Here is a 27,824-nt window from a genome sequence, read left to right as displayed (position 1 = left end):
TAACCACATAACACCCCTCTGATCAGCATTACCAGCCTCACACAATTTGAGATGCGACAAGGTATTACAGAATGGGAACAAATGACCAAAAATCAGAATTTATTCAATGAACACTACAGAAATACAGCAGTAATAGGTGCTGTCGATACTAATCAAGGTAAAAGTGACAAAAAGCGGGTGTGAGTTTGGACTTGCTGCCTCCCATCTCTCAGCCAGCCCGGGAGCCCTCCAGCCCACGGGATGCCAGCCTCTCGGCAGCCCGGCATCAGAACGGCAGGGACGGAGCAGCCACGGAGCCCAGCTCCACACAGCTCCTTACGGAGGTAGTGGGGCACTCGTGTATCCTCAATGCCAAATCCCATCGCTACATACAAATTTAAAACCCAACTGTTTATCTGGGAGCTGACAGCTTAAGTGTGCGTTCCTGCCTCCATCAGACTCTGAATTTTGAAGTGTAACGAGTTCATTCTTCTGCCCGTTGTGCTCATTTCTGTATTTCATGTATGTTTAACCTCTGCTTCCCTCCCCACCCCTTCCATCTCATTTTCCATTTCTGTCCTGCCTATATCTTTTTCTACTTAACCCATCTCCCTTTGTGACCAGCTTTTGAAAAGGGGGAAGAGGCAATAAAGTAATACTCAAGTTATTGCATTCCACGTGCCCATCACAAGTCAGTGCGGGTTGAGGCCTTTCTCCCTAAACAGGTCGCTATTTGCTTTCATAAATTCTGGAACCCTCATTTTGATTAGAACCTCTGGAGCATTCAGTATGTTCCCAAAAACTGAGTAAAAAGTTACAAGAAAGTGGATTTTGAATTTTGGAATGCAAACACGAAGACTTAACTCCTCTTATCAAAAAAATGCTTAATCGTTCAAGACGACACACAGGCTTATTAAACGCACACAGAGTAAGGACTGTACCTTCTGATAAACTTCTGCTGTAATGTCAAAAGCAACCGAGAACAAGCGTCAACGTATTCTAGGTTACTAAGACACCATCATTTGTAACATTAAATAAAATTATATAACAATATGTACATTTACATTATAAAACTGTTCACATTTACGCTGACCTACTTAAGCAAACTGTTTTTCCCCAATTGCACAATTATGAACCAGAGCAGAAAAATCAGACTTTATGAAGTTAATAAATCAATTCAGCATCATTACAAATTATTAACATTATTACTTCAGAGTCTGCAATCACCTGATTATGACTTTCTATGGGACATATTTAAATATTTCTAAGAAACATAATTTTGTTTCCCAGTATGTTTATTATTAGTCATACATTATACTTCTTTTAATCAACTCAAAAAAACTTCAGATTATACATTGAAAGTATTGGTTTGTTAACAAAAACTATTAAAGCAAAGCTGGTATTTTCTCCCTGTATTTTCCTACCTTTCTCATACCCCAGAAGTCATTAAATGAATTAATGTTCCATTTCTTAGCTATAGACAGAAAAAACAGGAAAATACTGCATTTGATCCACTAAATAGTTTGCATCGAGTAACTTTGACTACATTTTAAGTGTTTTGAACTGGGTAAGTCCCAGCCGGAGACACCCAATTTTCAAGGAAAGTGAACAACTTCAAACCGCATGCTGCTCCCATATCCAAAAATGAGCTCAAAACCCATGTACCCCGTGTTCAAGCATAGTCAGACTAACAACCATGTTAACAAATTAACAAACACTTAAAAGGACTGGCACTCTGCTTATCCTCCCCCAACAACACTATGCAGTCTCCTTGCGAGGAGGAGCGAGTAATCCAGAACTGCAGATACTAATGTCAATGAAAAAAATTTTAAAGGATGCAGAGTCACGTGAAAAACATATGATTGGAAGCTTTTCAAGTCAAAGATGAAACAATTTTAGTACAACCAAAGATCTCGTGCACAGTTTATGATCATTCCACTTACAAACTGGAATCGAGACAAAAATATTTCCAGTGGAAGCATTTTCCTTCAAATAGTCATTTTTTTGCAATTAATGCTTTGAAAGGATTCAGCAGAACCCTTTCCTAAAATTCCATGAAGTAAAACATATCCAAAACCAAATGTTTTAAGAATACCACATCCAAAGTGTTTTAGAAAGCTGCACAAGGCCCCCTGTAAAAAAAAAAAAAAAAAAAAAATAGTGAAGACAATGCTAAAGGAATCAGACAAAAATAGCTCCAGCTCCTAGATTCTTTCTTTCCTTAGAAGTCACTAGCAAGAAAGCAGCAAACACCAGTTTTGAGGTGTTAGTATAACGTTTCCCTTTCAATCACTAGCAGGATGATTCAGGCATAAAATCAATGTTGAAAGTTGATAGAGAAAAAGCATGTTCTAGGCACTCAAAGTCTGGAATTTTAGCGCCACAGCACCATTTCCATTCTTATAAGAGAGCAAGCAATTCCACGCTCACAAATAGTTGCTGCATGTTAACTACAGACTAAGAGCCAGAGAATATTGTTTTGCATAGATTTCAGACAGCAGCTTCACGCACAACTCCTACCTTCAAAGTCTACACATACTCCTAAAAAGAAAGTCTGTTCTCACTGCCAACGAAGATACTGAATTTTTCCTTCTGATTACTTGACAGTTTTACCCAAACTGCCAGTGACCATTAGCAACGGGGATGCCTGGTTTTCATAAATTGTTTTTTTGTTCTGCTGAAATATTACCTGAAGCAGTTAGTCAAGACACCAGTAAAAACCACACAACATTTTATTAGAGCTATAAGTGGGATTCTTCTGCTACAGTCAAATCATAACTTATGTTTTAATGTACTTCAGCTGTGAGATACATTGTTCTTTCAAAATATGAGATGAATGAGCAGAAGCAGGCAGAAATGTCTGCAATTTGATCTGGAAAATAACTTTGTTAATTAAATTCACACACTTTATACTTACAAGACGCTAGATATACAGTCATAAAGGCATCCATTTGGACCTTTAAAATGCTTTTTGTTAGATGCCAAATGCACGATGCGTGCTGAGACAGAAGCACCTAGGGGCACAACATAAACAGCTGAACAAAAAAATGTATGCCAATAACTGAGAATTTGCCAAACCTGGGAGAAATAAACACACAGGCATTTTCTGCTTAAGTGGAACGTAGTTCAAAGGAACGAGAAATATTTAAAGAAACCTAAGAAAAACTGGAACTACACAGGATTTTTTAATAGCAGTAATATGTTAGAAAACTTATGTGCCAAGGTGTCTGCTGACAGGAGAGACTGCAATTCAGCCAAACATTCAAAACTATTCCTTTAAAAATCATCGATTCTTCGTGTTAAACTACATATTCTAAAAGTCCATTGCATAACAGTAGCTTGCAAAAGACTTGAAACACTAGGAACTATACAATAACAAGATATATTAGAGTATACTTGAATATTTTTAAAATACATAACTTTGAAAATTTAATAAACATCCAATGATTTTGGTACTGGTTTTAAGAAGCTCATGATAATGTTGCAAGACAAGCTAAAAAACAAGCCTCAGCAGAATTTGAATCTGCCCTCTAATTCAGACTTCACTAACTCTACAGCTGGAATAAATTAATCTTCTGGATCACAAGAATTACTATTAAATCAACGCACTCTACATTGCACTATTTGTATAGAACTTCGCCATGTAATTTAACCAATGAGACAATGGTTCAAAGGCAGACTAAATACAGGGCTGGAATTACAGCCAAATGGAATTTATACTTTTGTCACAGAAAAGACATACTAAAGACAGCGCTTTTAAGACTAAAATGATTCAAAATCAGGGAGCTCTCACAGGTTTGAAAGCGATGTCTGCTACGGAGACAGGATGTTTTTAAGTAAGACAGACATCTGTCAGTCAGCATAGGTATAAATTACAGAGATATCATGACTTGAGATGAACTAGATGATCTCTCAGTCTTTCCACCCCTTAAACCACAAATGACTGCACAGATGGTTGAGTAACAGTGAAGTTCAGAGCTGTTGCTTAGATAAAAACAGCCTCACCCAACCTTCCCATCCCCAGATAGATAGCCTCCTTTCTTCTTCTGGAACAAACATGAGTGACTGGGGAACTGATCTGGTTAAAAACATACCTCTTTCCTTTCTGCCAGTTTAAGTTAGACCAGGCTTGGTTCTCTGCTCTCTGCTGTTTCCCTGTGCAGGAGCACGTGCAGGGATGTCAGCTCAAAAATAGAAGACGAGGCAAAAGGGGCAGTGAAAAAGGGCAAGGATGATGACTGCTTACATCTGCACCCCACAAGAAGAAATGCCTGCAGTACAGCTTAAACAAAAAGGAACAGCAGAAAGATTTTTAAAGGAAGATAATTCCTTTTATTAGGCCAGCCTATACTGCTGGAAAAAGCAGAGGAGCTTTCAGACACATTGCTGCTTTAGCAGATTAGGCAAAGCACAAAACAGAACAAAACTGTTCCTAATGTACTGTAACCATGCTGACCTTGAACAAAAAAAAGCACTCAGCATTTAGGCAACAGAGAAGTGTGTTAGCGACAGGCCAGATGACCAGTCACTGGTCCCTTTGGAAGAGGGACACACTGCAGTTGGTGATAGATGGGGTAATACATAGAGCCAGTGTATCTCATTGAGGCACCAATCTTTAGTACGCAGCAGACGTGCCTTAGCTACTCTCAGACATCAACATAACCGACAAAGCATCGTTTGCTGAGCAAGTACCATACTGGTTACTACATGCTGTCACTAGCCATACAATTAGACACCCAATAAACACAAAGACACTAGCTCTAGTATAGGACGTTACCAGAACGTATAGCAGCATCTTTACAGGCTTCCCCTGTTCTTGTATTTTTCCAGCGATATCTGCCATTGGCCACCCCTGGGGGACAACATACAGGGCTAAATGGATCATCATTTGGGACATCAGTTCTTTCACTGTCTCTTACCAAACTAAGCTGACACAGATAATGAGATAGTGACTACAATACAGTAATTTTGCTTCCAAAAAATGCATTTTTTATATTCTAAGACTGACAAGTTTAGGGTTATACCTTTGTTACAAGGGAACAAATCTAAAAAGTTTAAAAAAAAACCAAACAAACCAACCACAAAACACTGCCTTGTATGAACCTCACTGCAGTTTCATAATCGATAACTAGCAATGCCACTGAAAAAGGTGCTCTCACTTTGCCTACTTCTTTTCTGTTCCATGCTTCAGCATGTCTTTTGCTGTCTCAAGCGCCCATGTGGTCATAAGTCACGTCAGAGCTAATCTCTTAGAAACAACCTCCCCTCCAGTTGATACTCCTGGATCCTGTTGAACTAGGGATCCTCCTTCCACCAGACAGACTTAAAGACTAGGAAGAAGCAGGCAGGGGTATCAGACAACTTTACTAGACACACTGATAGCTGTATTTGTAGCATCTGACAATCAGTTGGCACACCGCCTATCAGATGCAAAGGTAGCAACCTCACAGGGCATCTACATTGACTACTTGGTGATTCAGCAGAGAAAAGAGTAGTCCGCGGGACCCATGCCAGTAGCAGCAGTGTATGAAAACAGAGGAAGGATGCTCTGCAGAGTAAGCTCAGGTCTCTGGGCAGAAGACTTACATTCAGGATTTTCATGGTGTTATTTTGTGAAACGCTGCCAGTTCCACATGTGAGGCCTGAAAGGAAGGCTGAGACAGGAAGTCAGCAATACAGAGGGAAAGGATTTAGGCACGATGGGAACAGGAAGAACTTGTTAGGCGTGCACACTAGTCATGCCAGAGTCAGCCAGACTGGCATGCTAATAAGAGTGTTGGAACGTACAAACACTTCTACACTACTGCTAGAAATTTCAGGAGTAGCACATGGGAAGCCCAAATGGCCTCACCTGACACCCTCAAAGTAACAAGCATCTCCAAGGCTTGGTGGAAGGAGGACAAACCAATACCATATAACGCTGAGAGGCTACCAGCTTACTCAGAAATTCCACCAGGAATGACAAACAACAGGCAGGTGGGGAATGGCACTGTATGTGAAGGACATACAAACGTTTAATTATTTAATTACAGGAGGAGAGAAAACCAATGAACTTCTTATGGTGGAAGTCACATAATCAAGTAATAAAGACATATCATCAACTGCACTACCAGTTCAGGGAGATTAGACAGTTGCAAGTTTACGAAAGTGGGCAACTGAAATCTCCTGAGATAAAGTGGACCCAGCGCCTCATCAGAATGACACGTACAGATATTTCCCCCTCCCCCCCCAAGTAATGACTCCTTCCTTGGAAATTAGTGTTAAGACCTACATTAAAAGATCCCATTTTTGGTTTGGTTTTGAGTGCTACACAAGAACTGGTTACAGGACACCGATAGGAAAGGTGCTCTGTAACTGTGACTGCGATGCAATTATGTTTCAGCATTGTAGTTGAATACATCAGGCCATAAAAATATTTGGCACATGGATAATGAATTTCAAGAAAGGGAAGAGTGAAAAAAAACCAAACCAAACTGAAGTAATTAGTAATCCTCCCAACCCATTCTCCCTCAAAAAACCCCCAAACAAACTAACAAACCAACCCAAACACACACTACCCTAAAAGAAGCAATCCAAACAGCAAAGAGACTGCAACAGCTTGGAGGCTGTCAAAAACAAAACCACCACCACCACCACCACCCCCCCCCCAAAAAAAAAAAAAACACAAGCAGACAAAATTCTGCATTAAAGGACCAGGTAAAATATTCACCACAGTTAGAAGAGAAAACAAAAGCAGTCAAGAGAATACCTCAATCCCAGCAACAAAAGCCTACACCCCGCATGACTGAATAGGGAAGTTAAGGAGGGCATGCGGGAGAGGTCAGCTTTTTAAAACAGAAAGCTTGCCTAATAAGAACAGAACAGATTATAAAACACATGGTAGGTCAAAAATAAACAGTAAATGAACTAAACGTGTTTGGGTAGCACCTTGCAAAGCTACTTAACTACATCAAAAGCAGGAAGTCAACTAGAAAAACCAGTGGGATCTCCTGCAGACCAAGGTGAAAAAGGGATACAGGGATGTTGGCAGCAACGCAGAGAAGCTCACTGAACACTACTGGTGAAGCAACTGGGGAGACTTTCACACCTATCTCTACATTATATAGGTCAGAGGGACTAGGTCAATTTGAGTTAAGTACAGAGGAGGCATTAGGATGAAGTTAGAGGTAGTTCACCGAGACCCGGCATTTACAGGACGGTTCCAAACCTGAAACTGAAGAACTGCTGGGCAACAGGTTGCCAGCGTAACTGCAGGGCACACAAAAGACCCCAAAGTGACTGGCAGTACAGAAAAGCAAATGTGATTTCCATCCCTGCAAAGTAATAGCAGATCCGATCACTGCACACATAGACAAGCACAGTCGGTTGGAAAGAGTATGCACAGCTTCTATAAATGGAAATCCGACCAACACCACAGCTCTTCCCCCCAGCTGGTGCCCGCTTACATATCCCTCTGAATTTGGGGATTGGGCCCTTGGATCCACTGAATATCTGGGCTGAACACCGGATAGTCTTTTGGAAGGGATCAATCAGGATTACTTTGGAAAAAGCTTCTAAGTGTAATCTTCAGCCACCCAAAAGGGGCTCAAGACTTCCCATGCCAGCCTGCACGTTCCTCTGCTACGCACTGCAGGCTTCTGGCAAACTTCACATCTTAATATCACAATGCACAGGTTTGCTGTACATTGCAATGTTTGCGACTACGTGCTTAAAAGCACCGTGATGCACCCAGATGAACTCAGGAGGGGAAAAAAAAAATCCTATAACCTTGTTTAGCCTTATATCAGCCTCTAAGCTTTGTTCTTATGACTGGGGAATTGGATGTAGGGCAAGCCATTGGCAATACTGCTAACAGCAGATACACAAAAGGAAGTTTGTCATATGATTGCTTTTTCTTCCATAGCTTCTGGATGTACTCACAGGCACCAATCTACCTGCTGATGGAGCCAAAAGCTGGAAAAAGTCACTGAGGTCAGTCCACACACACAAAAACCGCAACTATCAGGTTGAAACTCAAGTATTTCTCTCCACTGTTATCTTTAGTGCTGCTGGAGACAACAGCAGGCTAATGGTCTCAACCAGGAGAGAAGTTACATTCTCAGGGCAGACAACAAATCCAAGTTAAAGCAACTTAAGTTGCAGTTCTTGGTAGCCCAAAATTAATAATGGCTGGTTGCAAGAGTCCCATCTCTTCCCAAGACTGCATGGGAAGACCCAATCCCTTAAGCCAGCTCTGGCATTAAGCATGCTAAAAGCCTCAGCAAAAAAAAGCCTTACAACTCAGCAAAAAAATAACCTAACGAAAAGCAGTAGAGTATCTGCTGCTGACTTATCAAGCAGAAACAGCACAGCAAGCATACATTGATCAATGCAAATAGTACAAGTGAGGGTGTGGGGCACATATATGAGGATGTTTTTTTTGCCATAGACACGCAGTGTCATCCAAAAGTTGCATTTAACTCACAGTAGTTCCCCAAACAGGCAGACTATAGTCACACCATTAATTATGCCTGCAATAGATCTGGTATGCGAGTGAAGTCAGATTGTGAAACTACAGTCCAGGTCTATACTGTCATTCAAGTAGCTCACAGGATACAAACACGCTGCACAAGATAGTCAGCTATTCAACACTAACAATACTAAAGGAAAATAAAATGCTGGGAGACCTAGAATTAACCTCAAGCGAAGAGACTACAGTGTTTCCACAACAAAGCTTAAACATTTCTTTCTAAAATTAAATATTCTCTCAAACACCACATGAAATACAAACAGTCTCTCATAACTATGCACAGAACACCTTCAGTAAGATCCCTTCAAATGTCAAAACTGAATTTAAAAACCGATCTCATCAGCCTGGAAACACTGGAAAATAACCGGGGTGCATTTTAATTTTGACGCATTAAAACCTCTGCATTCATGTTTTTGGTTTTCTTCACTAGATAGCTTTTTGCTTTCATAAAATGGTAACTACATTTTCAAATTAACTTTGAAAATTACACAACATTTCTGAAGCTGAGACAAAATTACAACTACATTGTGCACCAGCAAAATATATATAGCCTTTCAAAAGCAGTACTGGAGTTGTCTGAAAATACTGTATGCTACAACTCTGTCACAAAAATATATACTATAAAATTGCTGGTTTTGTTAAAGACAGTTATTTGGTATACTACCAAAAAGCTCCCAACAACTCACTACCATGAGCAGATGCCACAACACCATAATTCAATCATTATTCTGGGAATTAACTGAACTAAAACAGCTGTGGACCAAATCACTGACCTAAAGGGCAATATTATTTTGTTATTATTAAATCCATACATCAGTTAGTCAATGAAGATTCTAAAGGCCAAACCACTGAAGATGCATCTTTATTCCAGAACACTAAAGATTCAAGCATCCTACTGCCTATTTATTTTTAAAATCAACACATTTATAATGGTAGATGGCTTTTAAAGGACTACAAAAAAGGCTATAAATTCCTTGAAAACAACAGAGAGGTCTAAGTTGTTCTGGTTTGTATTTCTCAGTGCAATGCTTCAAGGTGCCAAGCCACCTATTTTCACCTCTTCAGAGGCTGAAGAATTCAACTATGGTCTCACTCACTGACCAGACTCCAAGCTACAATTCTTATTCGCCAGACCTGACAGCTGAAGGTTGGCACCTGTTTTTTTCCCAGTAACCTGTGACAAGTGGGTCTACACTGTAATCAGCAAGTTCTACTGAAAACCGAAGGACGGATTTACATACACGACTTTGTTCAGCTACAGCCACTGGTACAGCATCCACCCCATCAACAGCACTCAGCTCTGTGCCAGACCATACCCATGAACAGGAGGTGGCACGTTCCACCTCAGCAGTTTACCTCGTGGTGCGAGACCAAACTCTTCCTTTGACCATTGTTTCCAGTTTTACCTCCTTAGACATTGCCACTCACTCAACCGCATCCAAGCCCAAAACACAGGTAGCAGTGACCATCCTTCAGCTGATGAGGGGAAACCTCAACCAATAATCCCTTACTATCTCACTTTGTTGTTTTGTTTTTTTTTTAAAAACAAAAACAAAAAAAAACACCAACCCCCTGCTTCGCTTAAAAAAATTGTTCACATACCACAATTTCAAAACCTATCAATTTGAAGTGTTCTGACATCTCAAAGTAAATGTGGAAGCCCCCACTTCCCCAGATACCTCAGGGTGAGCCTGTCATTTCAGCTCCCTGTTACTCCCTTTCATAAAACCTTTGCTCCTAAACTGCTCCATTTCTTCACTGTCGTGAATTGCTGTGCAAATCAAAATCCATTCTGTTAGCTGGCTGAAGTCAAGTAGTAAAGTCTCTGGTATTGCTGGTTCAAAAAACTTACTGCTTAACAAATACTTTGTTTGCTATTTGAGTTGTCATTTCCTTGGGTTTTATTTTGGCAATCCTTCTCATTAACAGCAAAGATACTGTGTTCGGAAAAGCAGTATCCCCATTCCCTGTTCAACATGAACCATTACTGAGCTAGGGTTCAGTTCCAATTCAGTGGAAAATTATTTATACACATAACATTCTCCAAATTCATTACCTCCACAGAGCTCTGTTATTGACCACTGTTTACCTCTATTCATCTCTACCTCAAGAAAGATATAAATCTTAACTTATTCAAGCCAAGAGCAAGGTGTAAAGAACAGTAAGTTTCTCTGCCAAAGCAAAGCAGTTTATTAGAAACCAAACCCCACTTATGAAGTTAGTAATCCTGCTAGACCCGAACAGGTCACAGACAGCCAACCTGGGCATCTCTGGACTCACACTGAAACAAGTAATCTGCTCAAAAATAAGTTACTCCGCTTTCTATCAGAAGCTGCCTACAGAGGGTTCATCTAACAGTCCTTGGAGATGAGATATTGGATTTCATCTATCACCACTATTCTCCAATAATAATCTTCCCTTAAAAGAAAAAAAAAAAGCATCAATGTCACCATTTAAAAGACCTATCCCCATATCCAGACACAGAAGCTGTTAATGACAGCAATGAACTATGTCAAAAGTATCTGTGCATCATTACTAACTACTATGGCAATGCAAGAGGACATGAATAATTTATCAATGTCTGCAAGTGTCAATTTAAAAAAAAAAAAGAAAAAGAAGAATTTTTAAGCTAGAAATAAACTGACATGATATAGAGCAGATATGCTCTGCCACAATAGCCCGATGACTGGAGACTTTCAATGGCAAAACTAATGTTTTCATTCTTGAAAACTTCATCTCTGGAAGATTTCTAAATCTAGAACACATTACTAAAGCAGAAGCCACTAAGGGACCAGGATTATTGCCATCCATCAGTCCCCTTCCAAAGGGGTACCATGAGAAGGAAAAAAAAAAAAACCCACACTGATGCCTAAAGCCCAAATCCACTCCAATGCCCTCAGAGAGAATGAGGGACCTTTTAAACTACCAAATCTATTAAGCTCACTACCAAAAGCCATGCATCATGCATTTCTTACCATAAAGTGATCAAGACCTATCTAAACTATTTGGATTGCTTGCCCCCACTAATCCTATTAAAGGTTACTATAAAGCCATACTGCTCCAGTAAGTAGAAACCTTACACTCTTAAATCTAAAACTTATTCACAGTCATTTTATATCCCTTGGTTCTTCTGGCAGTACTGGCATCTAGTTTAAACAGTTAATTTGTGTCCCTTTGTCTTTCCCTTCCTATATACACCTACATATGCACACACAAACTTCTATGTGTGTATACACACTGGTGTATGTATATAGACATAGACACCACCCCCCAATCAAATTTTGTACCTCTCAGCTATTGTTCTGATCCTCTAAAGCAGCCTAGCTCTTCTCATCTTCCTTTGCAAGCTGATCTCATGCTTCTTCCAGGCACTCTGGCTGCCCTGCTCTGCAAACAGAAATGTCTTTCTCCTGAGAGGAGCAGAACCATAAAGTTTGCCAAGTAAGATCTCAGCCACTGTCTTGTACAATTGTATTTAACACTTTTCTATTTTAACTGATAATTTCTCTTTAAAACAGCCACTTGTTCTTTACGTATTTATAGCATAATGAAGGCTAAGAGACAACTGGCAGTCAACTGGTAATACCTGGAAACCACTAAGGAGAAAAACAAACTCCTAACTTACAGAATAAGTTTTCAATTACTCCTGAAGTATGTGAAACTGCTTTATAAAATACTGATTTTCATCCCATTTCTAACAGTGTAGCCGCTAAAATATTTCAATCATTCCTGTATACCATTCCGATCTTCCTCCCAACTTTGCCTCATTACAATTTCATTATAATCTCCCCATTGCTGGGAGGGTGGGGTGGGTGGGGTGTCAGGGAGGATTACTGATAAAAGACATCATTTCTGGCTCAAGACATCCCAAACTGCAAGTTGCTGAAGACTAGAAAAATATTTGGGGAAATATCATTACATGGTCACTGCTTGTACCTTCCTTGCCACCCTGCCTTCTCTTTCTGCTTGTCTCCAATTTTCAACATTTAATAAATCAAGGAATCTTGTTTCACCACAGAACCATAGTTCCCTGGCCCTAAAAGGGCAGTAAATGGGTAACTATAACCTCCTTTCAGTTCTAAAACATTCATAAAAGAATGATGCTCATGCTACTTGGACAAATAGGATGTCTAGAGCAGAAACAATAATGCAATGATTTTTTGGAAGGTCTTGTCTTCAACTTGTGCTCGCAGACTTAAAACAGGCTAAGGTATTCTCAGGGAAAGGATTCACTGACCAGTAGCCTAAAAAGACAAAGGAGGATACTGTAACTAAGAGGACTAAGAGCACCCAAACGGAGAAAACTATCCTGAAAAAAAAAAAAAATTGAAAATTCTGTGACTTAATTGAGAAGCAACAATAGCCTTTGAAGGATTTAAGATAACATGAATACAACTGTGATTCATTTCAGATATAATGGATAAGAGTTTGAGAAAAAAAAAAAAAAAAAAAAGAGACGGGTATGCCTCCAAGTTGCCAATTGAGGCAAAAATATCCCCAGCCAAGTCTGGAGAGCTTCCTGGCACGCCTTTCAGGGTAACCCAGTCAAGGGAAAGAACAATTGCAACAGCCGCCGATTTCTATAGTCCCCCTCACTACTAACTTAAAGAAAAGTAGGTTCAGGTACCTTTTTTTTTTTTTTTTTTTTAGCAAGAACACAAGGTAGAGAGACTGAGGGTCTCATCCAGGCTTGTCCACCGTGATGACATGGTCAGGAACAAACCACAAAGTTTTCCAAACCTCACTGCAGTGTTTTATCCTTCAAGTCACTCTTGCTTCCTCTAATAACTTGCATACTGGGCAGTTGGACAGAACCTGCAAAACCCCAGAAGCACTCAGAGGTCCAATAGCCAGTCAATGTTTTTATGTAAGATTCTCTCTCTCTTTTTAGACTAAGTCAATCGCTTAAAAACAAATAGAGGCCTTATCTGTGGAACCTAAACTTAAGTATCAAAAATGTCAGAGAACACTCTGGACTACTCTAGTTTTCTCCTCCAGAGCAATTTCCATTAAACATTCTACATAAAATGACAACCAAGAAAGTATGTTATGCTTATGGTGTCCAACTTTTGGATGTATGCCTGTGAACCATACATTTAGATGACTGCTGCTCAGAGGAAGAGTAAATATCTCACATATCCAATTTGTGGCACCCAGACTTTTAAGATTAAACCATATCTGTGTCAATGGCTTAACACTTTTCTTTGGGGAAAAAAACCCCACATAATTATTTTTTTTTTTAAATCAAGACAAAATTTCAGCAAAAACTTCAGAAACAATCAAACCTATAGCCTCCATAATTCAATTAATGGATTTTGACAGTCTCAAACAGGCTGCAAAAATTTACAGAAACTGTACAAGGAACCATTCCGGAATAGCCCACTTACTTAGCAGGGACATAAGTTTCTTGTTTCCAACCACTTTGCATAATACACATTGTAGCAGCAGAGTGCTCATCACCACCTCCTATCTTCATTTATCCTGCCTAGTGTAACTACTTTCAGCGTACAACAAATAAGACTTGTTTGCTGCTGAGCACCTCTGACACATTTAAAGAGGAAGAAAATACACTTAAGTTCGCAGAATGGTGTAGGGCAGTAGACAGTCTTTGAGTAGGTTATTCCAAGCCACTTACATTACATATGTAAAAAAACTTAACACCTTGAAATCCTCCAAAATGAAAAAATGAAAAAAAAACCAAAAAACAAAACCAAAACCCAGCAGCCGGCAGCAAATAACCTGAAGCACAGATTTCATATTCTCCCAAAAAGAGGCATTACTGGGAGATACTTTTTCAGTGGCTTAGATTTCTGTGTTAAAATACAGTCCAAGCACAGCAGACCGCAATAATTCATCCTTGAGGTGAAAAGAGACCACAATGGTAAGCATACATGGGACTATTTGTCTCACTTGAATCTTTTTTCTGTGAAATAAGATAAAGGTAATTTGTATTCTATTTATCCTTCCTTATAACCGCTAATTCTTAATGCTTGGTTTTATCCAGCGTTCCTTCCAAATGAACAACACCAATCTTTACCTTCTTTCAAATTCCCAGTATTTTACAGGAATTCAGACATCATGGTGGCAAGCATCACATATGAGATTTTTGCCACCTGCCTCTTTTCTGTTTACTTTTCAATTCCACTTGAACGGAACCAGAGTCAGAATTATACTCCTATTTCTTAAGGAAGAGTGAGTCTAATCACTAGAATTTCACATTCTATCAGCACGTCAATTGGGATTAGTTTTAATATGACATTTTCCTGTGTTCTTCAGAGTTTGGATAACTGCTTGTAAAACACTGTACCAAAAGAACTTGCTTTCTACCGCGTGGCTTGCAGTTTTTCATCTGGGCCAGTGGCTTGCTGAAGTTTTGTTCCCCTCATGCTTATGCGACACATTACTTGAGATTACTCACCTCCCTGCAGGCTCTGCAGCAGTCTTTGAAGAGGGCTTCTTTCCTCACTACGACTACACCTTTTCTGTGGGTTTTTCAACCACCTCCTCAGCCTCCAATACTCTCTCCGCAGAAAGACTACTTAGAAGGCTGGTGCAACACTCTTCTGACTGGCTTTCATTGCCTGCTTAATGTGGCAGTCAAATTTAAGTACTGAGGACTAGAAAAATATTTTTTTTCTCCCTATAAAGCTTACAAGGAACCTCTACCTAGCACATCATCTTCCCAAAAAGTCCATCTTTTAGCACATTTATTTATATAGAAAAGAACTGCCTTGCAACTTGTCATTCACTGGCAGCCGAACTTATCCCTGTCCTCACTTACTGGGTAAGGAAAACGGTGTGGCACCCAATCCTTATATTCTTAGAGTCACCTGGAAAAGGGGCAGATTTACTTAGTTGGCCCAAATTGTTACCCATCAGTGGAAGATCACACACTTTTTTCCACCTTTCCTAATACAGCTTAAACTCACAAACTCTAGACCTTTATCCACATAATTCTCACCTCTGTGCAAAATGCCACACGGAAAACAAGGGAAGTGATTTAACTCTCTGGGAAGGATGAAACAGAAGCAATTCTGGTGCTGATTAGAAAAGGATTATGACAAGGATCCTTCCCTCCTTTCTTTTCTGTTTCAAACATGGACTCCAAGCACCACCCAGTAAAGCAGGCAGCATCGCAGATGCTGGAAACCATGTGCCAGCGAGGTCTGGAGAGGAGATATCTTTGCTGGCAGAGGGGGAAAGGATAAATTACAGGAGTATGTCTACGGCTCACATATTGAAAGCACCACAGCCCTAGGCAGGGCCTTGCCAAAAACACCACAGAGTTCAAGCTAATGGGAAGAAGGCCATAAAATGAGATTTTCTATGGCATTAAGGATTGTAAGAACTCACTCCCCATAATAGAGAAAGGCACGAGCGCCCTGGGAAGACATACACATCTCTATATGGATGCTGTCCCAGTGACCTTGCCACAACTCAGTGGAGCCGTTCTGCATTCCGTAAGATGTCATTCTCATGAAATTAGCGCTTTAATAACCTTGGCTGCAAGTACTCAGTGTGGCAAAGCAATAGCCACGTACTCAAAAGCAGCACTGCCTTCCAGGAAGCTATCAAAGCCCAGGCAGATCACAAACATTTAAGGCGTATCCTGTAAGGCAGAGAAACACAGGTGCAGTTCTTCGGAGGGACAGCAGGAGTGAAGAGATGGGACAAATGCAACAAGTATCTCACCAAGGAAGCGTTTACGGCCAAGGGAGCAGGGGGTACCCCACTTAACAAATCAAGCCCTTTACGGTGATGCCTTTTGCCAAGATCCCAGTAACGAAAATGAAGGGCTTTTTAGAAGGTCACACGAGTAGCCCTGGAAAGATACCTACTGCTGCCTGCAGTGCTGGGCTGAAAGACACCACAGCGCTAACAAACAGTAAGGAAATCTAGACAATGGATCAATCCAAGTTCAAATTATTAACTAGATGCTATCTAAATGCAGCACTAGGTCCAACTTAACAGCTACATTCCATTTTATAGCTATTGCACTCCCTAACATGCTTTGTTATTAAGGACATGGTTTTGAGAATTTGTGAATTAACTGCAGTAGAGCTGCCCCATCTCGTTCTTTAAATGCAAACTTTGCAATGCTAAGCTGAGTACCAATATAATACCCCACTCCGTAGGAGCATAAACATCATAAAAAAAAGGTCAAGCATTTTCATAATGCTTTGCTAATGAGGGTCAGGGCCTGACTGGACTTGTTTTGGCCTCCAGCCTAGCAACAGTTTCTGTACTGGCCAAACTCGGACAAGTCTACTATTATTTTTAAATAATTTGCATCTTTCCTGCCTTCCAGAGAGACTCTTACCACAGAAATCACCAGTATATGGCTCAAACAATTTCTGTGTTAGCATACTAGCACTTCTACTTCCGAAGACAATAATTTGATGCTATGGAAAACCTACAGTTAACTGTAAACAAGTACTTAACGTAAAAATAGACAGCTTGGCATACTGAGCTTGCTCCATTAATTATGGCATGAGTCTTGAGAGAACCAAAAACTATGGGCTAGGCAAATATATTTCATTCACTGACTATTCACAGCCTAGATCTGTAAACTAAGCAAACTGAGCCAGCCTGGTCTTCCAAACTTTTATTTCCTGGTTATCTCTTAGTGTTCAACAACAGCAACTGCTCCCTATCTATCGAGATGAGCAGTTAAAAAGATGTTTAGGGCTTGATAACAGAACTGTCCATACACTTTGGCGGTATCTACTTGTTTCTTAACAGATATGACACAAAAAATGCCATCATTAGATTTATCTTGGGTTTGTATTCAATGCTAGATAACATTACAATTATAAAGGTGTCATAAGAAACAACATGTTTAACTCAACTGAAGAAGAGGCAGAGCTTTGCACTCTTTTAGTAACTCAAAATATTTGTATTCTTAAATCATTAACTTCTCAACAATTTCTAACAAAGAATATTAGAGTTAGATGTACAAATGAAGCAAGTCAAATCCAGACCCAAAACACATTTTGCTCATAGGCAGACAGGTTAAACAGGAATATATAATGTCAAAAACAACGTCAAAATTTGAATTTGCAAAACCCACAGAAATCTTTATCAGGGCTATCTTCAGTACGAGACAGAGTGAAAGAAAACATGAGAAAAAATATGAATGTAACTAAAACAAAGGAGACAATACAAATGAATGACCAGACTGATGGCACAGGGTGAGGTGGCTGCTGACTCCTCCTCGCCCTACAAGGGGTATGAGAACAATTAACTTCTGCAAAACTAGTACTGCAGTGAATCAGGGCATTTATTATAACTTTGTGGTGACTGCTTTTCGCTGAAGAAACAAAACCAGGGTCCATCCTTAAGACTGTCTATGATGTGATCTCCTGTACTAATAGAAACTACCTCATTTGGACATCAGAACAGCTCACTGAAATAAGCTTATGAAGAATAAAGACCTCAAATTATAGTTAACTTAATTCAGAGTTTGTCATAGCAATATTTCTCCATTCACCAATCATATCAGAAGACAAACCTACTGGCAAATGTAAGTTCTTTCTGAAGCCATGCAGCTTTATCCCCTTTCCTCTTCTGCTGTACCAAGATGCATTCACCAGTCCTGCTTTCAAATATGCTGGGAATTCCCTGCTGAGCACTGCCAACACCAGCCAAAATACACATTTTCTACCGCACTGTATTTTAAAAACATCTACCGCAGAACGCCACTCTGAAAGAACCACCACTTCATATTCCAACATTTAATATTCAACAGTAAAGACCGTTTTAAGTCAGAAGAAAATACTGAAGCTTATACAAAACCGCATGACATACGCATGAAAAACAGAATGAAGTCAGAGAGAGACCAGAGAACACCTCCCCGTCTGCGTGTTTTGTTGCTGCATTTTTTGTTTTATGACTGGTGTTGATCTTTAGCCATGACCAAGCAATCATTATAGCTGTTGTGTAATGTTACTGAGTGTGACAATAAATACAAATTATTGCACAGATCTGCCACACATGTCAGTCTCCACTGCCTTACAACTAAGTCCTGCAGAGAAACAACAAAATTTCAAAACTTCTGATGTCAAGAATAGTAATGTCACTAGGTACAGCCAAACTCTGAGTAAGGATTGCGGAGGAAGAACATTGGGGGGTTTTAAGACAATATGAAATTCATACTTCGGTAAGCTTCCAGGCAAAGTTTCACAAAAATGCTTGTAAAGAAATATATACCAAGGCAAACAAGGAGTCAAGCACAAGGCTCCAACTTTAAACGTTACAATAAGTTGCAGAGACTAAGAGGAAGCCGGGCTGCAGCCAAGAAACAAGAAATTGAAAAAAGCATGTGATCTTATGACCCTGCAAGCTGTAAGAATTTTCTTTACATATGTGCGTAAGCGTATGTACACACCTATAGACAAGCCCAATATTTCTTCAATGCCTTAAAAGAAAGCATCAGGCAGTAATTTAACATTTTGGGGAAAAAAAAAAATCAGTTTTGGGACTGTACAGGAAGACTTGACACTATTCCAATCTTAATTACTAGCAAATCACCACCACTAGTGCCAACATAGTATCAAGAAAATAGTAACTAAGGCAAAAAATTGGATGGCCAGTAACAAACCTTAGAACTATTTCTTTACTACAGGGTGAATTTACACTCACTCTGAGCAGAATCACAACTTTCTTTGAGAGCGTGAAAACTAACGGGCACCAGATTAGCTAGCTCCACATTTTTAAACTGTATTGAATTTAAATGTCTCCAGACTTCACTAATGAAGAATTAAGGTAGTGTTACCCCATACACCTCTAGAATATGCAAACTGATAGATCTTACACCTGAAAACACAATGAAATGCAAAGGTCAGACATGTCAACACCGCAGCATATCTGTATCTCTGCCCTGCAGCCAAACGGAACAGTTGCTACAAAATACTACAAGTCATCAATGAAGAAAGGAACTGATGGATTTCCAAGCTAAGTCTTTAGGTCAAGACTCGATATCACCTACCAAATATTTAGAATAGAATAGGATATTTCAGTTGGAAGGGACCTACAATGATCATCTAGTCCAACTGTTTTAATCCAGAGGCCTTTAATCACAGAAGACGGTCGAGCCATACAGATTATTCCTGTGGAAAAGAACGTGGTTGCCAACAACAGTTCTGCCTGAGGCTTGGAGCCCCCACGAGTGCGCAGGGCTGGCAGCCTGTGCAGGCACAGCGAGTCTGATGCTTCCCCTAAGGCACCAGAACTACCACACGTACACAGATCCACACCACTTAACGCCTCTGGCTCAGACTCCCCCCGTCAGATGAGGAGGATATGAGCAAGCCATCATCTAGGCATTTGATGCAAGGTGCTCATGGTAAACACCTTTCCCAAGGGCTCCTCCCAGACGGGAAGCAGGGCACGGGCCACATCAGCCATTCCAGTTGCAAAATCTTGTTCTTGGTTACCACGTACCAGATGACAGAGGCAGAACAAACAATTCCCCTTACAAATTGTGTCAAGTACAGCTGGTCACCACCAAAATAATTTTGTTCACCAGCAGGCCACCTTAAGGAAGGGACTAGAAGAAGCAAACAACTGGCAGATGAGTCTTCCCCCGAAAGATGTCGACATTGAAATTTAGTCAGCAAGCTGAAGAGCTTGAGGCAGACACTGTGCAGGATCAAAAACTCAGAAGGTGATTTCTGTGTGCCAAGGGAAATCTTTATAGTGAGCAGACATGTAAAAATCTTTAAGAAAAAAAAAGTCCTCCTCATTCCCCACAGCACAGCTTCAACTGAACTCCTCTTCACACACTCACCCTTCCCATCCTGTCACAACCTTCTTGCACACGCTTCCACTCAAACACTTTCCTACCAGAAGAAAAACAGTAATGAGTAGCGTGAACCTTGAGCCCTTTCACACTGGTGGGTGGCCCTTTTCCACTTCCACAATAGAAGGCAGGACACGGTATTGTTTCCACCGATCATGGAGGCATAGGGTGTGTTGCACAAGACCAAACCAGAAAGGAAATAGTGACCAGAGCTATTTGTTACAACGGTAAGAAACACAGGAAAAAAAGGCTACTTGGTTATCCTTCTCCCTAAATGAGTGGGGTAAAGTGTTTCTACAACTCTTCCTGCATCCCCCCTTACAACTTATTTCTATTGCCACTTCTAAAAAACCTGCTTTTAAATCAACTGCAGTTTTCCATAACTTTACTCATCAAACTGAGTGTCATGAACTGTGTCTGAATGACACTTTGTATAATTAAAAACTTTTGTCTAGGGCAGCGACTTTCAAACTTTATATCAGCTTCCACACCTCCAGGATAATTTTTACGTTCCTTCTGCACCTATAGTTTGAGAGCCACCAAACTGGTAGAAACAAGGGGAAAGAGCGTGCCCTGCAGAACATTCCCCGTGAAGAAGGGAAGGGTGGTTTAGAGACCAACTCAAAGTGAAGTGAAATTACAGGCAGAAGAAAGTTCTTCAATTAAGACAGTGATACAATAAAGTGTTGGCAGATCAGTGGAAGCCTACAAGAGAAGAGGAAGCCTGTGGCTGGAAAGATTTGCTGAGCCTATTCTCAACAAGACACTGATGGACAGCTTCAGTATCTTCCAGCTATCCTCTTCTGACTCCATGAGTCACTCTCTCCAACCCAACAGCTCCCCAGCAATACCCTTGACCAACACCCTATACCCTGTGCTTCAGGAACTATAGTCAAAGATATGAAAATGCCAACTATTTCATCCATGTATGGGCTAGAGTCCAAAACCCACACCCTTTCAAAACAGACATTTTGTCTCATTCCTACTAACTGCTCCAAATTTCCTTCTCTTCAAGCCCTGCCATGGTCCTCATCTTGGCATCAAAAAGTTACAAAAATCCAGAGGTGTCACAAGCAGGTTTTATTCAAAAGAAAACACACGAGAACCCCTTGTCCAAGTGATTCAGCCACCTGCTTTACTTTGATCGTGCCCAGTTTCACTGTTCAAAGGCCTGAAAGGAACATGAGTCACGCTTGTGTGAGGATACCTGCTTACAGGTCTCTCATCCTCCCTGTAATTAATGTAATTTAAAAAAATATATTTCTAGAATTCACATACAAACTCTTATTTTAGACTACTACTCTTAGAACAGATATTTTGGTCTATGGACAAAACCTCCAGGCAGAAAGCCGCAACATACATTTCCTAAAAAATGCCAGTTTTCATTCAGGTTTTTTTTTTTTTCTCCACTCTACAGGATGAAGCTCAGCTTCAAAGACAACACCATGTCTTTGTGAGCTACCCAGTTATCGATAAGACTGCCTGCAAATCTTTTGAATGCTAGAAGTCATGCCGCCTCTGAACACTTTAGCAGAAGCCATTTATTCACCGACCTAGAATTTTACACGTAATACTGAACAACTTTTCCAAAGTTACTTCCCCAACTGCACAAACATAATCAGCTCACAAGGCTGCTGAAAGCAGCAGTTCTGCCATCTGTCTGCTTATTCCCACCTCACACTTGTGCAGGCACAAGTGTTTGTGAAGCCATGCAATGATCTAGAGAGAACCAATCTCTGTGAAAACCAACCAGGGAAAAAAAATAAAATTATTATTAGATCATTTCTCAATCTGTACAACCATGCACGCTGGCACAAGCGTGCGAATAAGCGGAAACGATATCCCTAATTTTAATGGCAGTGCCATTTTCAGAAGTCCATTGATGCAGCAACTTTTCACCAGATGTAGCAACTAAATCTGAAGAAAACTTAAGCATACATATGAATTTTAGAAAAATACAAATCATTTTACTTAATCTGCTATTGCATTCTTGTTAAAGTAAGAAGTGGGAGAAGAAAGGTGAAGTGATCTACTGGTTACTAAGAGGAATCAAAGTGCTTACTGGAAAACATTTCAGTGGCAAGATCTTCACTCCTGCCTCAGTTTCCTCCACTAATAAAACAGAGACAGTAGCACTAGTCTGTTCCACAAAACATTCTGCAATACAATTAAAAAACATAACAACAACAAGGTAATAGTGTTACAGAGAGACACAGACAGAATTCAGCTCTCTTACGGCAATGAAAGAGTGAAACAGCAAAAGGCTGACGCTGTAACCTATAGTGGTCTGGGATGGAGAACAGATACAGGACAATGCAAAGGAAAATGGCTACTCAGAGCAGTGGTTCCTAAACAGTTGGTATCTACAAAAGGACAGACACGGATTTACAAAAGACCTGGGTAAAGAAACTCACAGTGGAGTCTCCCTGCCCTCCTTTCATTATTGGTACTCTGATGTAATCACATAGGAGTTATGAAGAGCATATAGGGAAGACTTGCTGGGGTGGCAGGTTAAGTAGGAATCCACAGAGCTGGGTTGTCATGACAGCAGCTGAAAGTATGCAAGAGATGTATAGATCCTGGGTGTTAGAACAGCAAGGACTCCAAATAAGATCATTAATACATTACATTATTTTAAACACTGAGAAGCATACACTACATCTCATTAATGAAACACGGACTGCATGATAACCATTTGCATCGGTGAGGGTGCACGAGGGTCTCGGACACACACACAAAAAAATTGTACTCATTGAGTACCGGCAAAGTACAGGTTCTCACAGATTCAAGTCATGCTATACATAAGAGGAAACAAGTGGCATGCAGTCTGGTGGACCAACGCACTCAAGTCTCAGCCGAAGCTTGGAAACTCACCACATGAGCTCCAGCCCGTTTAAAAGCAAAGTAAAACAGCGGAAACTAAATTTCAACAAGCCCTTACGTTAACTTTGCATTCAAACAGACTTGGAGCATGCAGCGACTCGGTAACTCATCCCAGCTGAGAGGAAGTAACTTCCCATCAGAGAGAAGTTACTCCCCGAAGTGTCTGAACTCCATCTACAACAGCACGCCCGGTTCCCCGGCGCAGGCAGGCTGCAGGTGCCGACATGCTGGGCAACGCCACCCTGGCGGGTCGCTTCCGAAGGTGGGAGGGCACGGGGTTCAAGGCATACACTGAACAAGAGCGGCCAGGGATGGGAAGGAAGCAGGCCCTTGGTGGAGGCTCTCGCAAGGAGGCTCAGGAGGACAGGAGTAACAGGTGTTTGTGTGATCTGTTCAAAACTCCGGGAATTTGATGTGGTGGATTACTCGGGGACTCGGGATGTCTAATGTTGGGTGATCTTCAGGGGTCGTTACAAAGCAAGGACTCCGCACAGTTCGACACCAAAGTAGCGTTATGAGTGCCTGGCACAGGGAACAACGTACCGGTACACCAGTGCTCACAAACCCGGGATTCACACGACAGGTCTCGTACACTGGGTACTCACCATCCGACACTGGTGAAGCAGAGGCCCGTACTCATGCAGAACACACGGACAGAGAGAGGCTGCCCAGCCAAGGGGTCCCAGTAAGGACTACTCGGGCGCTACCGAACACAAACCGGGAGCGGGGGAGAGGGCACCGACCGCCTGGAGCCCCCGCGGTCGGACATCGGCCACGGCATGGCCCGGCCGGCGGTGCGGGGGGACCGGGGGGAGATGCCACTAGCGAGTCCCAAGACGGGAGGGGACCCGGCAGGGATTCCCAGAGCCACCGGGGGCACGGCGCCGGGCAGCGCGGCGCTCCCCGAGGCGAGGCGGGCGCGGGAGGGCAGCGCGGCCCCCGGGGGAGCCCGGCCCGCGCCCCGCACGGCGGCGGGGCGGGGGCGCCCGCGGGCCAGGCCCCGGGACAAGGCGGGCCCGTGCGGGGCCAGGCGAGGACAGGGGCCGGGCGGCGGCGGGGAAGGTGCGGAGCGAGGAGGCGGGTGCCGGCGGGGCGGCCGGCCGGGGGAGCCGCGCCGGGGCACGGCGGCGATACTCACTAGGGGTCGTTGGTGAAGCGGGGGCTCCGCGGGGGCTGGTAGCCGTACAGGTGACAGTAGAGCACGTCGAAGCAGAAGCAGCACATCTCGGCCGACACCACCATCTTCCTGCAGCCGGGCCCGCCGGAACCGGCGCCGGGGGAGGAGAGCAGCGAGGCGGCCGGCGGGGAGAGGCCGGCGGGGCCCCCGCCGCAGCTGGGCGGCAGCGGCGGGGAGAGGGCGCAGCCGGCGGCGCCCCCCGCCAGCCCCCCAAGGCCGTTGAGGCGGGGGCCCCCCGGCGGGGGCAGCGCCCCCGGCTCGCCCCCCGCCGCCGCCGCCCCGCCGCAGTGGGAGCCGCTGCCGCCGCCTCCCGGGCCGGCCGAGCCCGAGGGAGGGGAACTGGAGAGTTTCTGCTTCTTCACCCCGCAGCAACCCGCCGCCATCTTGGAGCCGTCTCCCCCCACGCAGCGCTTCCGACCCATGGCGGGGGGGCCGGCCGACCGGCCGGGGGACGTGCGGCGGCCCGCTCCGCCTCCTGCCGGGCCCGCTCCGCCTGCAACGGGGAGGGGGCGGGAGGGTAGGCGGCGGGAAGGGGGGGAAGAATGAATGAGGAGCAGGGAGGGAGAGGAAGATGGAGGGGGAGAGACAGAGAGAGCTGCGTTAGAGCGACCCGGCGAGCGGCCCCGGCTGACAGGGCCGGGGCTGAGGGGGCAGCGCGGCCCGCAGGTGTGGCGGCCGCGGCGGGGCCTGGCGGCCTTTCCCCTCCCTTCCCCTCCCCTCCACACGCCGAGCCGCCCCTCTCGCCTTTCCCCCCACCCCACCCGCGTGTTTTTTCTCCTCCTTCTGCCGGGGAAGTGGAGCAACTCCACCCCGCGTGCTAAAAAAAAAAAAAAAAAAATTAAAAGAAAAAAATAAACCCGCAAACCCGAGCTCCGCTGGAGCCGCACGGCAGAAGCAAAGCCCTTGAGATGGTTAAAAACACCCCGCTAAATAATTCAAGTGACCTGAGATGCCTTTCTGCTGGGAAGGGGGGGGGGGGGGGAGAAGAGGGGCTGAGGGGCTGTGTTGGAGCGGGCAGGCTGGGAGCCTGCAGGGAGCGCTTGGATGCGCCTTTAAACATGCAATCGTGATGGATAAAAGCCATGGGCTTTATATATATATATATTTTTTTTTTTTTTAATTACAGCTTTGGCAGCTACTTCATATCCGATAAGCAGCGTAGGCCCTGAGACCCTGCAGCCCAGGCTTCCCCATGGCCAGACCTCCAGGGAAGGGAAGTCCAGAGGCAAAAGGATGTGAGTTCCTGCAGTGCTCCAGGCAGCTGAGATGAAGCTGACCAAGCTACCCGGGTGGGAGGGGAAATGTGCTTTATATTAGCCTCACATATAGCTATATCTGAATTTATGGAGAGGCTTGCAAACGGCCATAAAGTACTTCAAAAGCTGCATATATTTAGAAAATAACACCTCACCCATCAGTGTTATGCAGCCATCTCTGACATGGGATGTAACAGCTGTTTAACATAGAACAGCAACACTACAATATCAAGAAAGACAAGGGAGTGAGGATTGCCACACAGAGTTAAAATAATTTCGCAAGTTTAGACAGACAGTCATTACCCAAGCTAAAGTGCAGTCTACAGAGAGTTTTCATAGTTGCAAACTACTTAGAGAGTCAGTTTTACATTTCTTGTTGGAAATGGTTTCTCCAGCGTCCTCATAGTCTTAATTTTGTCTGGATCTTGAATTATCGTGGATTTGAAGAAAAAATCCCCAGTTACTACAGCTGTAATACTAATGGGTTAAAAAGCCCTTTGAGGGTTTGTCCAAATACTGGCCTAAACTTCTCTTGCTTTGCCTGTGAATCATAGCCTGAGGTGAAACAGCTGCAGGGAATAATAGCATACAGAAAGGAGAAGAATTAGATGGTGTAAAGCAGTCTTTTCCATTTTTAAATGTAATGTTTATGCTTGGAGCTGGAGAATACTTGAGAAGGGAATCCAGTTCCCCTCTCTCAAACAACTTTCAAGTTTCTTTCAAAACAAAGGCGGTGTTTTCCACTTACGGGATTCATTTGTTTAAAATCAGTTAGCAGTGACACCTTCTGTTGCTTTTGGGAAAATAGTTTCGCCAGGTATTGAATTCAGGCTTTTTCTAATATATTTTTTTACCATCCTACATTATTTATCACCAACATTTATAAAAATAGCAAGTAATTGCAAAATCTTATGGTACAGACACAAATATAAATTGTTCACTACACTGGGACAGAGATTTGAAAAGTTCATTGTGCACCTCGGAGCTAGGACTGATCTCCTTATGCAGTATCAAGACTACTGAAAGTGCACAGCAGTCATTTTTTTGATCAAATATTGTATTGCAATGGTCCTAAATGAAAGGGTAAATTAAATATATTACTTATTCATTAAAAACCTTACATTTTCCACCTCTGCGGATGTTCTTTGCTGTATTTGCCTATAGTTGTGCTCCTGTTTTACCTCACTGCAATGTAATGTGCGCCAAATCTCTCTTTTGTAGAGACAACAGCAAATACATGAACACAACTGTGGAAATTACTGTTTAGTGGAATCAGGAGGACACAATTGTATGATCAAATCTTTTTGTCAGTCTGTTGAAGTGGAGAGAACTGCGGACTCGCAAAACATTTTTCATAGCTCAATGGAAATTTTCCATTTATATTTGAAGAAGAGTTTATTCTTTGGATAAGATGGCCCCAGTTAACTGCAACACCTGTTTCATTGGCCCTTTGCTTCAGTTAAGTCTCAAGGACCTTTACATTTCTTATTACAAGGAACCCTGAACACGTTCAGTTCCTTCACGTATATAGTACTTCTATATTTTGCTAGCTTTAGCAGATTTCTCCTGTTGGTTGATGACTATGCTGTGCCTCACATGCAGTTTAAGTACTGAGTGAGCTCAGTGTAAAAAGCAAGCTCTTTTAGCAGTACGAATGGAGTCAGTATGCTAGTGCAATTAGATCAGTTTAATTTAGGTGTGATGTAGCTCTTCTTTATGACTCCAGCTGTTTAGCACTATTCCTCACCTCATGTTCTAAAGCCCCAGTGATTTTAGAATTGTCACTTGTTACAAGTGAGAGACAAACTATTTTTTTAATTAAAAATCACAACCCATGATTCTTGAAAAGAGCTGTTAGAGAAATGCTGATAAGAAAAATAGACTTATTTGCAGAAAGATATTTCTCGGTGATCCAAAGCTGCTCTGAAGGATTGCCCTTAAACAAAAAAAAAACCAAAACAGAATGGCTAGTATCTGGGGGAAATGGTATCCCAACAGACATGATCCAATTCCTTTTGAATCCGAGGTAAGATTTGCACTGGCTGTAGTAGAAGTCAGATTGTTCTCAAGTAGGCCAAAAGATGATCTATGTTCTCAGTATCTTACAATCTACTTACAAGAGAAGAACAACGAGAACAAGGAAACAATGAGCCAAAGTCGGGCTGCATCGGTAAGCAGGAGTGATATAATCCTTGCCTTATTAGTATCAATTCTTTTAAT

The 27,824-nt window shown here is 42.4% G+C and overlaps 1 protein-coding gene across 1 annotated transcript in view; it reads right to left on the bottom strand.

Annotated features, from left to right (window-relative positions):
* AMMECR1 (AMMECR nuclear protein 1) overlaps positions 1–27,824 on the bottom strand; it is a gene marked incomplete at its 5' end in the record, with an annotated part of 106,006 nt that overhangs the window by 55,167 nt on the left and 23,015 nt on the right. Inside the window, one exon of the mRNA XM_082488015.1 lies at positions 24,310–24,841. Coding sequence (XP_082344141.1) covers positions 24,310–24,841 — 532 coding nt within the window. The remainder of the gene's footprint in view (positions 1–24,309; positions 24,842–27,824) is intronic.

Source organism: Vanellus vanellus, assembly GCF_965231255.1.
Source record: "Vanellus vanellus genome assembly, chromosome: 10".
NCBI classification, from domain to species: domain Eukaryota; kingdom Metazoa; phylum Chordata; class Aves; order Charadriiformes; family Charadriidae; genus Vanellus; species Vanellus vanellus.
This window is presented reverse-complemented; position numbering and strand designations above follow the sequence as displayed.